This window comes from Chaetodon auriga, chromosome 21 (assembly GCF_051107435.1).
Source record: "Chaetodon auriga isolate fChaAug3 chromosome 21, fChaAug3.hap1, whole genome shotgun sequence".
Taxonomy (NCBI): domain Eukaryota; kingdom Metazoa; phylum Chordata; class Actinopteri; order Chaetodontiformes; family Chaetodontidae; genus Chaetodon; species Chaetodon auriga.
Genome location: NC_135094.1, coordinates 14,316,960 through 14,331,033, shown reverse-complemented (window position 1 = coordinate 14,331,033; position 14,074 = coordinate 14,316,960). Strand labels below are relative to the sequence as shown.

General features: G+C 42.9%; 1 protein-coding gene across 2 annotated transcripts in view; it reads right to left on the bottom strand.

Moving 5' to 3' along the window:
- Window positions 1–14,074, bottom strand: part of odad2 (outer dynein arm docking complex subunit 2) — a 49,833-nt gene that overhangs the window by 2,821 nt on the left and 32,938 nt on the right. For both annotated transcript variants that reach the window (XM_076760875.1, XM_076760876.1), the window contains 5 exons: window positions 10,015–10,195; window positions 9,849–9,910; window positions 7,308–7,422; window positions 3,833–4,021; window positions 3,347–3,568 (listed from right to left, as the gene is read on the bottom strand). In XM_076760875.1, the coding sequence (XP_076616990.1) occupies window positions 3,347–3,568; window positions 3,833–4,021; window positions 7,308–7,422; window positions 9,849–9,910; window positions 10,015–10,195 (769 nt within the window). The remainder of the gene's footprint in view (window positions 1–3,346; window positions 3,569–3,832; window positions 4,022–7,307; window positions 7,423–9,848; window positions 9,911–10,014; window positions 10,196–14,074) is intronic.

Sequence of the window (14,074 nt, the reverse complement as noted above, 5' to 3'; positions counted from 1 at the left end):
CGCACACTGAGGTGTCATGGTGTTAAGTGCGCTCTGTTGGACTGCGTCCACCTGCAGGAGTTCAGGTTTAAATTCCCCTGTGCCAGGTCTGACAGCCATTATGGCTCCATCAACCCCCCTCCACCCCAGCATTCCCATGTTTCAGACTCCTCTGTGGAGGCAAACAGCACAAACAGACAGCAGTGTTTAGCTGGGGTTGAGGGGAAGTTGGTGAGAGAAGTCAAGGTAAACAACATTCCCTGCTGCCTCCAGTGAGCCAGAAACTGTTAAGCTGCTTTTTCTGTGTCTCTAAAGAGGAAGAGGAAAAGGAGGGAGGGCAGCTTTCAAATCAATGACTTTAAGGGGAACGTTTCAGTCTGAACACTAAGCTTGTTCAACCTGAAGAACATCGCTTTGGCATTTCGGGTCAAGGCGTGAGGGAGAGAGGCTTAAGTCAAAGGCTCAAAAACATTGCACTCCGTGGATCTCAAAAACATGGTAGTCATAACAGAGCAGGCAGCACACGGCGCCTGTATCATCTGCTCACCACACCCACAACCTGAAGTCATGCTACCCACAAACCAACAGGAAACTGTAGAAGTAAACCTGTGATGCTCTGCTTGCTTTTTATTCCTTCCCTCACATTTGGTGCAATTTTTGCCCCCCACAGCCTCACTGCATGCTTTCACTCCTAAAGTACGACCATGTATGAGGGAGGAAAAAAAGAAAAACAGAAAAGAATCATGCCAGGGCAGAAGTGTGCTCATGGCAACAAAAGTGCAAACCATTTTCTCATTTAGATTAGTAAAAGCCTAAAATACAGACCAGGACCTGGCAAAAGCCAAGATCTGGAAAGCCTTCAGTTGAAAATTACCAATAATTACCATCTGCATTTTGTAATTTTCATCAATTTACTTGACAAAGCTTTTCTTATGAAAGAGCCTCTTTAATAGAAATAGCTGGCTGAAGCTGTCTACAGGGATTTATGGTTTCAGCAAACAATCCCCAGTGCTATTGGAAGCAATGTAAAGCGCAGGGGGGCGGCATGTTGATCTTGTACATGACACAAAATGAAGCACATCCGTATAACGCTGCGAGATATCAAGAGTGGATGTCAAATGAAACGGGGAGGGCCATTCATCTCGCAAGCTGAAATTCTCTTCTCCCTGGTATGTAGTTCCTGTGAGAGCGAGCACCTGAATCCCTTTTTCTTGAACGAGGTCTGATCTGAGAGGCCGGCAGATTCCAAGGAAAATATGTTGACAGAAAATGAAGGCAATAAAATAACGGAGAGTAAAAGAAGCTGGAATGACAGCAGGTTGCGTCCAAAACAAATCAAAGTGTTTTATTTAAAGATATTTAATGCTTATAGTGTTTACATTTACTTTTAATGAATAATTTAATTGACTCTGGACCAACTTTGAAGGCTTTGGAAGGGGTAAAATATAAAGACTAAAACGGGTCACTAATGTGTTTTCCAGTGTCAAATACTTTCTTTTCGATGCTTGATTTCCCCTGTGAATCTTAGGGGACTGGGCCATACACCATTAAGTGGGCTAGAGAGAAAAGTTACTTTCTAAACCCACTTTGGAGTAAGAGAGACCTTTGCTCATTCGAAATCATATACTACACGTGGGTGAACATGTTTTGAGAGCTTCTCTACGGCACAGAAAACCTCTCTGAAATACGGTTGCAATAATACAAGAGGCGGTCCAGACTTTTACACAGGGCCGTAAATTAGACACCATGCCTTGTATCAATCCTCGATACACCCTTTCCAATCCATTCAGAAGCATTGGAGATATTGTTTTAACACATTCTCTCTACCAGCTGCCTGTATATCATGAAGCACAGCAGTATAGTTCACACTGAATCCAGAGATTGACACGCTCTCACACTGTAATGTTTCCTCCGGGCTCAGGCAGGTAAGTATCAGCCTCCCTCCCAGACAGGCTGAGACCGAGGCCAGACTGAACAATGAGGCTGCCTGTGTTGCATTTCCATGTCTGAGATTAAGAAGAAATGCAACGCTGGTGCCATTACGTGGCCTTTGGTAATTAAGCTCTTTAAAAGTCCAAAAATACATTATGGAGTAGTGTTGCAACTCTTAACTGGTACATTAATAAGGGCAAACACAGAGACAGATTAAAAAGGGTGGTATGTCTTGCATTTGCACACACACTCACGCCCATACACACACATACTCAGAGTAGAATTTCAAATATAGACACACACGCACACTCACTGAGAGCAAAAAAGAGGGTTTGTCCAGTTTTTGTCGTGGCTCAAACTACAAAAACCATTCAGCTTAACGACTTTTGCAAATTGGACATAACTCTTTCGGAACACCCAATGTTCAGTCCAGCTACCAATTATGGCTAGTGTTGAACCACATACACTGTAACAGCAGATCAAGCTAAAGTACACCATTTAATGAACATGGGAAAAAAATATCTGGCTGCAATTGCATAACCACTTCATAATTTATATCGCAGTTGTTATTTAGGGGGGAAAAAGGATTTAAACTCACGGATTTCTCATGTGAAAGTCTCTCTATGTGAAACATGAATAAATTTGAGAGTGAGATAGCAATGTTTTCCCAAAATGCTAAAATATGGGCACATGATCATCTGTGACAAGACATCAATTACAGTGTAATCTCAACATAAAATCTCTACATCACTGACAGAGACAAACATAAACAGTCTGGAGCTGAGCATGGAAACAGGCCGAGGGGCTCAATGTTAGACAAAACAATGCTTGTTTCTTTTTGGAAGAGCGCTACACACAACTGCTATGATGAGGAAAGCTGGCGGATGTAGCTTTACAGAGGCGAAAAAAAAACTGGACCATAAAAAAACATTGTTCTCTTTTAGCCTTGAACAGCTCTGACCCCACTTTTTGGCCTGAACCGTATCGCTGTTGCATTCTACGCTGATGTCCAGGAACAGCCCTTAGCAACAGTTACCCCCAGCTACAGCCCTTTGACTTGTGCTGTAATGGCATCTAGGGTCTACCGGAGAAATGGCACTGCGCACACACTGAGCTGTTTGCTTTTCTGAATTCCCATGACGGCTAGAAAGTGGAGTCATGTTTCCGCCGCTGAATAAAACCCACTTTGTTTCTGCTCCATCGGTCAAAGGCTCTGAAAATAGTCACAGCTTTTCAAAGTTTATTACTCAGTGTTTTTCACACATCGCTAAAACAAGGGTGGTGGGAGGCCAAAGCACATTTTCCTCAATGTAATTATGCCAGATTTAGTCTCAAAAGCACCAAATAAACCAGAAATATAACTACTTTGTAAATTATCTACAAAAAAGCCGAAGCAAGGAGTCAGAAATCCAGCTTCAACCGCACTACAACTGACCTTGACCACTCCTTTCCCGTGCATGGTGATGCAATTGTTGGGGTCCTTGGACAGGTGGTACAGGGCCATAGCTGTGCTCTGGTGGACTGCCTTGTCTTTTGACTTGAGGTAGCGCACCAGGGGGGCCACGGCCCCAGCATCACCGAAGGACGCCCTGTTGCTGCCCCACATGCAGCAGTGGCCGATGGCCTCAGCCAGGTGGCGACGGAGTCTGTCATCAGTCTGTGGAGAGGAGATCAGGATGCTATTGGTCCACAGAGACCAGCCCATACAATGCAGAGAACAATAAGCTCTACTACAGCACTGCAAAGGACTCTGGGCTAAATCTAACAATGTTCGTCTCATTAGCGCTACATAAGCTGAACTGAGCAGGAAAAGAACAAATAAAATCCACTGTAAAGACAGTTCCTTGAGTACTGACAGTGTCTGCATTGCTTTTAATTGGGAAAACCTTGTTGTTTGCCTCAAGCAGTGAGGTGTACTTACTGTGTTTGTCAACTTGGCCAGCAATGGGACGACCCCGTGATCAGTAAGGACTGCCAGATTCTCCTTGTCTTTGGCTATTTTGGCGATGACGGCGCAAATGCTTGCCAGTACCTCGTTGCTTGTTGACTTCAGCAAATTAACAATCAGTTCCAATCCACCGACGAGGGAGCGCACCATTTCCCCTGCATCCTATGGTCAAAGAATCTGTTATTAGCCGGTGATCTGTCAAAATGAATGAGGATGATGATGAAGAGGGACGTAGTGTAATGACTGAAGAAAGACGAGAGGCAGGCAGGGGCATTTGAGCGAGGCAGACAAAACAAAGGACACTGAATAAGTACAAACAAAGTATTTTCATCAGTCCAGGCAACAATCAAAGTCCCATCAGTACAAACCAACCAGCAGAGCTATCTTTGTCTGTATAAAAGCAGTGCTTTCAAAAATAACAACACCCTCTCCTACAGTAGAACTGTGTTGTGGATCTAGGCAAACAACCAATAAGTTTGACATCTTTGTCAACCTCTGTCACTCTCACCCTAAGTTGTCATAATAAAGACGACATAGAATTTAGAGCTTAGAAGTGACATTTAAAACCTTTGCCCCAGACTGACACGCAATGTAGACTCAAGGGTTCATGGTTTGAGTTCAAGGCACCAGCTGGTACCACAGGACTCTCAGCCACTTATGGGGCAATGCCTACCAAACCAACAGGCTGGTAGGGAGAGCTGAGAGAACCACAGCGGAAGAGCTGGCAGAGACACTGGCTTCAGTATGGCTTGGCACATCAGGCCACTGTTTAAAATCACAAGCACTGTATCGCCAGCTACGGAAGAATACATCAAGGTGGCCGCGTCTGCAATGTTCAGTGCTTTGAAAATAGAACAGAAATTTCCCAAAAAGCATACAATTATGGATGCAAATCACAAAGCACACTTAATCTGAGTACTTTTAACATCAATCTACATGTCCAGAGCTGATGTATGGCACAGTGCTATGGAGAACAGCAATCACAGAATTTACAACGTGTACTGTATGGTTGTTGTCCATTCTATAAATTAAGGTATTTGATTAAATTCAGCACTGACAAAAAGCAAGAGCTGATGTGCACTTCTAGTGTACAGCTAGGAGAGCGGGATGTACTGTTGTGTTCTCCTCTCTAACAGAGAGCTGAGATCAGGCCAGGGTGCTGTGTATGGGCCCTGTGATGCCGTGCCAGAGGATGAGCCATGTGTGCAGCGCAGGGTAGGGAGGGGGGTGCCGGGGCCAGGAGCTGACCCCCCGACACACAGGAAGCCCTTCCTCAGGAATACTGATGACGGCTGGCCGGGAGTCCCTGCGACAGAGGAAGCTCTCTCAAGCCACCAGCTGCGATAGACTGGCCAGAATCTCTTTCATGGCCTGGACGGGCCTCTAGATCTGAAAACCGCAACATTATGAGGCTGCACACGGAAAGGCCTTTCTCGCTATCCTTTCTCTCCCCTCCTCTTACTCAGGATGAAATGAAATAGAAAACACATTATCTGCTGTGCGTGATCTCAAGCTGAGGGGTGGAAGTCAACCTTGGAATGACAGAAGTGTGCCCTGACCCCTTTTTGGGAGCAATCAGGATTCTATAACATACATGGCTACTATGTAAAGGAAAAATAAATCAAGCATCTAAATGTGCCTCTGCATGCAAGCAAATTAATGATACACCCCATTACGTGCCACGGGGAGGGTTCCACTTCCTTGCCAGCAGAACAAAGGTAAGTGAATGATTCACTGCTAAGTCTTTACAGGTATGGTACTAAGTGAGTTTAAGTTGTGGACTTTGTGGCAGAGAGCACAGCGTCTGTCTGTGTCTATGGGGGGCCAGCAGTACTGTATGGAGCATCCAGCAGATGCATTTATACCACGGCTCTCTCATGAATCCACTATGGAACTGTTAACTCAAACCACATGGGGTTTTTATCTAAATAACAACTGCACCAAAGCAGCTGTATCAGGTTCCTCAACTCAGTGGGCAAAGAGCACTATTTAGCTCTTCTCATTGCCCTTGTCCCAGAAAAATCACCCAAAAAGCATGTTCATGAATTTCCCTCAAAATTGGCACACTGACGTCCAGACAAACATTGTCAAACTTTGTTAGCACTCAATGTGGGTCCACAGTCCCCCTCTCCCTCCATATGGTTGCCATGCATCATTTTCGCTACACTTCTGGGCCAGAAAAATTCCAGCCTTCACAAAAAAGAGCCTCACCCCCAAGACACCTGCATGGGCCCAATATTTCTGTTTAAACTTAACCAGATTGTCCCACTGACAAGCTGTTTACCTTAATCACAGCAATAATCTAATAGAACAACATTACGTTTGTAGTTGGAAATGATGTACTGAAGGGATCAAAGACCTACTGATGTGTAACTAAAATTGGAGTTGACTGACAACACTGCTGTGTAACACTGAGCTAAAGGCCGGTGGCGATGGCATAAAGGAGCTCATAATGTTTTAAAGAGAACTGCAAAATTTTTGCATTGCACCCCTCTAAAACTGTCTGACTCATGATGGACAGCTTTTAACACTATCAAATTCTGTTTCATCCCTTCCTTGACAAAACTTGGCACCTATATTACCCACAATGCAACTGGACCGTCACGTTTAGTCAGTGGTTCAGGTGTGTTCTGCTAATAGTGGCTAATATGGCTTTTAGCTGCTAACCTTAAGCAGATATAGCTGGTAAACCCACGCTGACTCAAGTGACATCACTTGAGGCATTTTTTACTTCAAATGTGACTTCACGCAGCTCCCTCTAGAGGCACAAGGCTTTATTCATTATTTTTCAGATACGCAGCAGTACTCTCCAAGACCTTTTAACAGACTTTGATGTGTGAAATCAGTGGTTTTCTTTAAAGAAAACATGTCATGTTTATGGACCTCCAAACATTTAATTTTATTCTACAAACATTATATCTAAAAGCATACAAGCAGTATTCATGCTCATGCTCTAGGTTCTTTTGTAAGACATTTGAGTGGTGTTTTCATCGTGGTTCACAGAAATCATCTGGTACCCCATGCTCTATGTGTGGATTGTGTGCCTCTGTAACTAGTAGCATGTTGAGGGAAGATTTTCAGCTGGGAAATCAGAAGCCATGCCACAGGATATTACTCAGTCTTTCTCTCTGCCTGCTTCCAAATTCACCAATCCCAGTGTGCCAAGGAGGCTTCTCTGCTTCATATTAGCCCGAGGTTCATGTAAGCCTCCTCTGACACAGCTCTGCCCCTGCTAACCTCCCAGCAGCAGTAGGTTGGAGGGAGAGCTTAGGAGACAAGCATGGTGATATAAGCAGGCTTCTGTTTTGTGAGTGGGATAACCTTTTATTCTGAAACGACACGAACTCTGCAGACATCTTTGATTTAGAGGTTATCTGTGTGCTTTCGGTGCGCTTCACTCGCATAGTCTCAAGACAGAGGCAGACAAACGTACTTTCCTATACTGTACCTTTGCATTCTTAATGCACGGACACAGGGCCCATGCAGCACTGGACTGAACATCTGCGCTGGAGTTTTTAAGTAAGGACCACACCAGGCGGACTCCATCAAGCTGGTCAATGATTCTGCAGGGAGTGAGAGAGAGAGACAGAGAAGTGAGTGAAAAAGGAGGACAGAGGTGAAGGGAAAATAGGAAGGACTGAATAAGCAAGACTGAAAGTGATCAGATCAGATCTTTCATTAAGCATAATTTTCTGCTTGAAAGATTTAAGAGTGCAAGTGATCATGTCTGCTTCTCAGGGCTCTGGCTGTATCAGCTTGTCCAGCAGCAGGCTTAACGCAACTATAGCCAAGTCGGATGAAAGCATCGATCGATTTCAGCGCTGGCTTTTCATCAAAACTTGCGTTCTGTCCTGCTCAGTTCCTCTCCAGGCCTGAAACCCATCCACTGTCTGCTCACTCAAATTACTCTCCATGGAAAAGCTTGGCGATACTAGGGCCAGAGGTTAACCCGTGTACATCTGTGTATAGTGCTTCGTACATGGATTTATAAATAGAAATCGAGACAAACTTACACTTTATGTTGGTGGCTTGTTTTTCAACCAGAGCCAAAAAGAAGACCTCTTTCCAAATCAAACAGAGCCATAGACAGGTCACTCTATATTTCATAGGGTCTGAGTGAAGTTTACTTAGGCATGAGCTGTATTTCATGTCGTATACATGACTGCAGTCAAAACTGCAGTCAGGGTCTGGGAACCCAAAGAATTACGCCACAGTGCACTTGTTGTCTGGTATAAATAACATGTAACGTGTTCCCCATGTGTGCTTCCACCAACAAGGCCGACATTGAATGCTGTCATAATTACTTAAACACTCCCTAATCACAGTATCTCCGTGACTGGCAACGAGCGAACACTCATCAGGGACGTCCCCTGCGCCATCTGTCTTCCGTTTGCACATAAATCAGTCTAGAGGGATCATAACATCAGATTCCAGTCTGCAGGGCCTCTTAAATCCCGACCAAAAACAAAAGTGAAGCGTCATATCATCCGCCAAAGCAGCTCCGTCTTCCCATGAAGCAGGTATGAAACAGATTAGCAATGAAGTTGTAGCTGACAGTGATGGATTAGAGGAGGAGACCACAAACCCTGGAGGCATTAAACAACGTGTGTTCACTCTTGTAGCTACACAGGATTCATTGGAGGAAGTGCTATGTCATTAACCACACATTGCCTACTGGTTGAGAATGAAAACAAACATATGAGTATTTCATGGAAAACTTTAAAGTGATCATTGTTTGTTTTGGCCTTTCAGTAGTTATGGATGACCTGCATCAGAATGATGATGAGAGACTGATTGCACTGATCAACAGAAGGTGGTTTTTGAGAAAAAGTCTCTGTTGGTAATGTTAACTGACAAGAATGTTGTAGCTAACTGTGTGGTATCATGCATACATCATCATCTTATTTGTTAGCTAGCCAAACACCATCTAATCATGGGGAAACTGAAAAACAGCTCCAGCAGTGTTGGTTTGGCGCAGGAAACAATCAAATGTGAGTTATGTTAATTACTCAGCAAACTACTGTACACATACATGTCTCAAAATAAGCTATCGCCACAAAACATACAAGAGCCGGCCATTGAAATAAGAACTCTGTGTTTACAGCGAAGTGTGAAGGCTGAAAAATGACAAAGTCTGGCCTAAATATACACACCGTGAGAAAACATGGAGAACATGATGAACCAACCCAAAACACTTCTGCTCTTGTGTGAAGTTTACCACAGTTAGTAGCTTTATTTTGACATGCTTCACTTTTTATTGAACCCATTGGTTTTTTTCCTCCAAACAAATGTAATAGGCTGATAGCATTAACAGCTAAGTAACAATGCAAACTCAGTCATTAAGTTGTATTTTTTGTCCAGCGCTAATTAAGAAGGGTCTTACAGTCCATAACAGCCTTGTAAAAGCAATGAGGCACAGATGGAAGCTCCACAATGTTCTGCAGTGTTGAGGGTGAGGTTAAATGAACACAGAACAAAGACTGCTCTGGACTGTGGTGCACTGTGTTTTCCCAGCCATGTAGTCTTGGACAGGGTTGGGCTTTAGGTATGTTCGTCTGACCAGCTCAAGTCCTGACAGTGACCACAAAGTTATAGTAAAGCTCTGGGAATTAAACCACAACCATATTTAACACAGCAGGTACAATAAACAAAGCTTTTAAAATCTGTCATTAAGCTGGGGATGAAAGAGAAAAGTACCTGCACAATTACTAATTAAAAGAACATAGATTTCTTTCAGCATCAGCCCATGACAGGTTAATGATACTGTGTTTGGATCATGGGATTGGTGTCATTCCCGTGTCAAAACATATGACATCAATAGACGGCCAAGAATATGTGTTTGGAGCTAATTCAGTAATGGCAGTGAGTAAGACGCGAATCACATTTTAAAAGACACCTGACATGGGGCTGCTTGCCTTGTGTAAACTGTACTCTGAATGTCAAAGACCATGTTAACTGGTTGGATGGCCTAGAAGAGAGGGAAACTTACGCCATGTTGTCCATATCTGTGGCACATGCGCCCACTGCCTTGGTTACATTCACAAGCAGTGCCTGGTTAAATGACACAAATAAAAAGCATTAATCAATTAATCAATATAGGAATACGTTTAAAAGATGACGTGACCCTTAAAGCAACATGAGAAAATTCAACATGCCTGGTTTGTTCCAGTGAGCAGGTTAACGAGTGACTTGATGCCTCCACACTTGCGGATGGTGGCCTTGTTTGTGGGTATCTGGGCAAATTCTCCCAGGGCTCCCACCACATTTACGAGCACTTCTTCAGGCTGATCCATCAGCAGACCAACCAGGGTCTCTAGGGCTTTGTACTCCTGAAACCTTTCAAGGGTGGAGAAGAGGAAAAGGGGCAGGCATCATATTAACTATTTGCGTCACACTGTTTCTGGTATATTTATTACATCAACTGATACAAGATGAATGAATAAGAAACAAATGAAGAGTCTACAGCCATGCTTGTAGCTCTGACAGGCTGTGCTTTGGCACACCTGTGCTTTGCGCTAATGCTAACATCGGCATGCTAATATGCTCACAATGACAATGCTAGCATGCTGATGTTTAGCAGGTATAACGGTTATGATGTTCGCCAACGTCTTTTAGCATGTTACAGAGGCTGTACTCAGGCATAGCGGTGCAAAGCACAGCTGTCACAGTCATTAGTTTTGCAGGTGTTCAGTGAAAACTTTGACCGCAGTGCTGAGAGGCCAGATGAGTCAGGGGATCATCAAAGTCATTGTGATGATAATTATGATTCATCCACTGGGGATCATGGATGTCTGTAAAAATGTTTATGGCAATCCATGCAATGGTTGTTGAGATATTTCAGTCTGAACCAAACTGGCTGACAGACAGACCGACAACACTGCCGTCCCTTGAGCCACACCACTGGTGTGGTGAAAAATGCAATTAATTGTGTAAGTGACAGATAGCAAACAGAAACACGGGCACAGGTCTCCTACTGTAACCCAGCAGTTCAGGCAGTTTTCCCACGGCTGCTCACAGTTGTCCCTTGTACGTACTTTGCATAACCAAAGTTTTGCTGTGGCTTGGAAACTCTCCCTCCCTCTTTTGCTGTGATTTTGCCTTGTTTGCCAATGCTATAGAGTGGTAAACTATAGTAAACATTTAAAAGGGATATAACGTGGTTGCAAAAAACCTCAACAAACCTCTGATGTACAGTTAAGTTCTACGACTGTTTTTATTCACAGTTACGGTTGCTGGCATCATGGTCCTAAGCTATTGTAGATGGCCAAGGTCATTTGGTTTTGGTCAGGGTCCACCGACACAGCCTATTCTTGCAAGTGAAAACACTGCTAATGAACAGAGGAGCTGCCAAAGTGAAGCTCAGTGAAATTCACCATAAAGAAAAACAATGGTTTTCCCATGCCATCACTGAAGTGTCATCTGCAATTGACTACAGTAGAATTATCTTGTAATCACAGACATAACTTTTGATAAATGAACAGTAAGTCGTGCCTATTTTTGTTAAGCCAATCCCAGCTGAAGTAATTACGTGATGGCAAGAGTAACATTACACAAGACTGCCTGAAGCGGCTTCTACTGCAAACACTGGGCTCCACACAACAGGAAGCTTATTAAAGCCTGTCAGAAGACACAAGAACCACAGTGTGGCTCCTGTGCAGCAGAATTTTATGATTGATTTCCTGTCTTTTACTTTTCTCATCCTTCTACACTAATCACACACTCAACTAAGGGCAGAAGGCTTAAATGCCACCTTTCATACGATCTGGCGTTGTTAGGAAGGTCCAAGTGAAAGTAAAACATTTCAGGGACCCAGAGATGCTTAGCAATGACCATGGAGAGAGAGAGAGAGAGAGAGAGAGAGAGAGAGAGACGGTCGCTTGTTCAAACTGAAATCTGACAGACAGACCGATCTATTCCATTTGACAGGAAACAGCAGAGCAGTGAATAACTTGGGTGAGCACAGAACTTTTGTGAGGTATGGAGAAGTATCATTTGGAGGAGCAATTATGGTGTGCTCATCACAGGGCTGGAACAGAGGTAAGATGGAGGGGTAGTAAGTCATTGGAAGCGAACCCCACAATCTTGACCCCAAACATTACTGCGCTGAGACTTGGCAGTCGTGACTTTCCATTGCAAAGTTATTCCCTCACTCTTTTGTTAAAGCTTTTTACAGCATTTTTGTGTGTCCATAACACCTCGGTATATTGGCTCAGCAGGCTACATATCGATGCATACATAAATCTGCACAAAATAATGTTCCAGTGTTTCCAAGCAAGACTGTATTTAAGACGAAGGTATTTTCCTCGTACATAAGGCTTGGCCCAAATATAGCCCTCTCTGTAATATTGGAAGTCCTATGAAAAACATAAGCTTATGTGGTCTTTAAACAAACACGCTTACGTTATGAATGTAATTATTTTTCGGGGCATCAATCATCTCATTGCGATGTATCATTAACCAGGAAAATGGTTTACACGTGCTGCTACTTGTCTTGAGTGGAGGTCCCCCGACCTCTATACTGTCCAGACCATGCAAATCATCAGTCACATGAAAGCAAAAATCCTGTTGTTTGCAGTGGGCCACAGGGTCTGTTTCATTTGACCATGTACTTAATGAAAGAAAAGTGAAAAGAATCCACACTCCGCCTCTCATTATTGCTGTAGCAAAATATATTCCAAAGTGATTTTCATTTCAGTACACCACTCAGCTGGTGATTGATTCTGAAATGAGCGCATGCCCCTAAAACCCAGTCACCATTAGCAGTCTTTCCTTTTTGACAGTAATGGCTCGGTCACTTCATTCCAAGCATTTGCCTGACCTAGACATTTTAAGTGATTCAAATAAGCCTGAGAGAGTATGAAAAAACAGATCCACTTACACATTCAAGTGCGCATTAAAAACATTTGCTGTGCATCATGCTGGTTTCCTCCTGAAGAGGTAGCCAAATTTCACCTTCATTCACACCCAGCGGCCCACATCGTCCAAAAAAACAAAATGAAACATAACACACACAGGAAAGAAACCATGAAATGAGAGCTCTATTCATATTATGGCCCTTTGGTAATCTCACTAAGATACCTTTGTGACATGTTAAATTTAGAGTGAGGGCAACCAAAGTGTTTTTTAGTGTTTGTAAATGAAGTGTCACTAAATGTGGTTTACATGTGATTAATGGCATCATTATAATTATTTCTATTATTGTTATTATCAGTAGTAATATAAGTGTTTTACATAGCAACAGTGTGACAAGTCATTACAAATGGCAGAGAGCCTGTACTGGCAGAGAGTGTATTATGCTGCCACATTACTCATGGCCAGTACAGTTTTTGCAATTTGCTCCTGTTCTGTTGTTTTTTTAAGACAGTTTGTATTAAAAGCTAGATTTTAAACCATGAAAATAGAACTTTCTGTCTGTTTAGTAATAGCCATGCCTCTATCTTCAATAATGTAATGATGATAGTCACTTAAATAAATGCAAATAAATTACATTCCCCGAAGTGACTTCCTTTCACGATATGGGTTAAATGGACAGCGATCTGTCCATCTTGCTTCAAAAGAATGTTATTGTCATGCTTCTGCTCCTGTAAAGGAATCCTCACTTAACTCGATGTGGCAGCAGACACTCAGTTCCAGTTGGGAGGACTTAACTTAGACTTTAAATGCAGGATATCATTCTGTCAGTTATGATATATGAAGTGAACGACGATCCTCGTGAGTACTACTGCTCCTTTTTCTTGTTATTTTTAGAATTGCACTGCAATTTGAACTATATGGCCTTTCTGAGTCAGAAGAAAAAGCATTTTCACATAACCTCATCTCAGCGAACCGCCTTAAACTTCAAGAATACTCTTTATCAGAAAAATGATTAAAAGACAATGTCTTATCAGTTTGTGGCTAAACTTAGAGACTAGGTTTTGAATTGCCTAATATGTTACCAGGCTATTAAATTACTGCACGTGGGTTACATATTATGTCCCCGACCTTGTACTGAATGAGAAAATAAATACAGCTAAATCATTCTTTCACGAGCCAACTAGTGTAAATGTATGGGGCTGTCAGGGCATGGTCTCTGGTCATTATTTATTTTAGAGGGAAAATTACAGACTTAAAAATCATCTGACACTAAAGAACAAGTCAAAAACCAATCCTGAAATGTCACCGTTGATGGGATCCAGGCTAAATGACAAATAAACTTCTGCCTTACATGGCAAATGA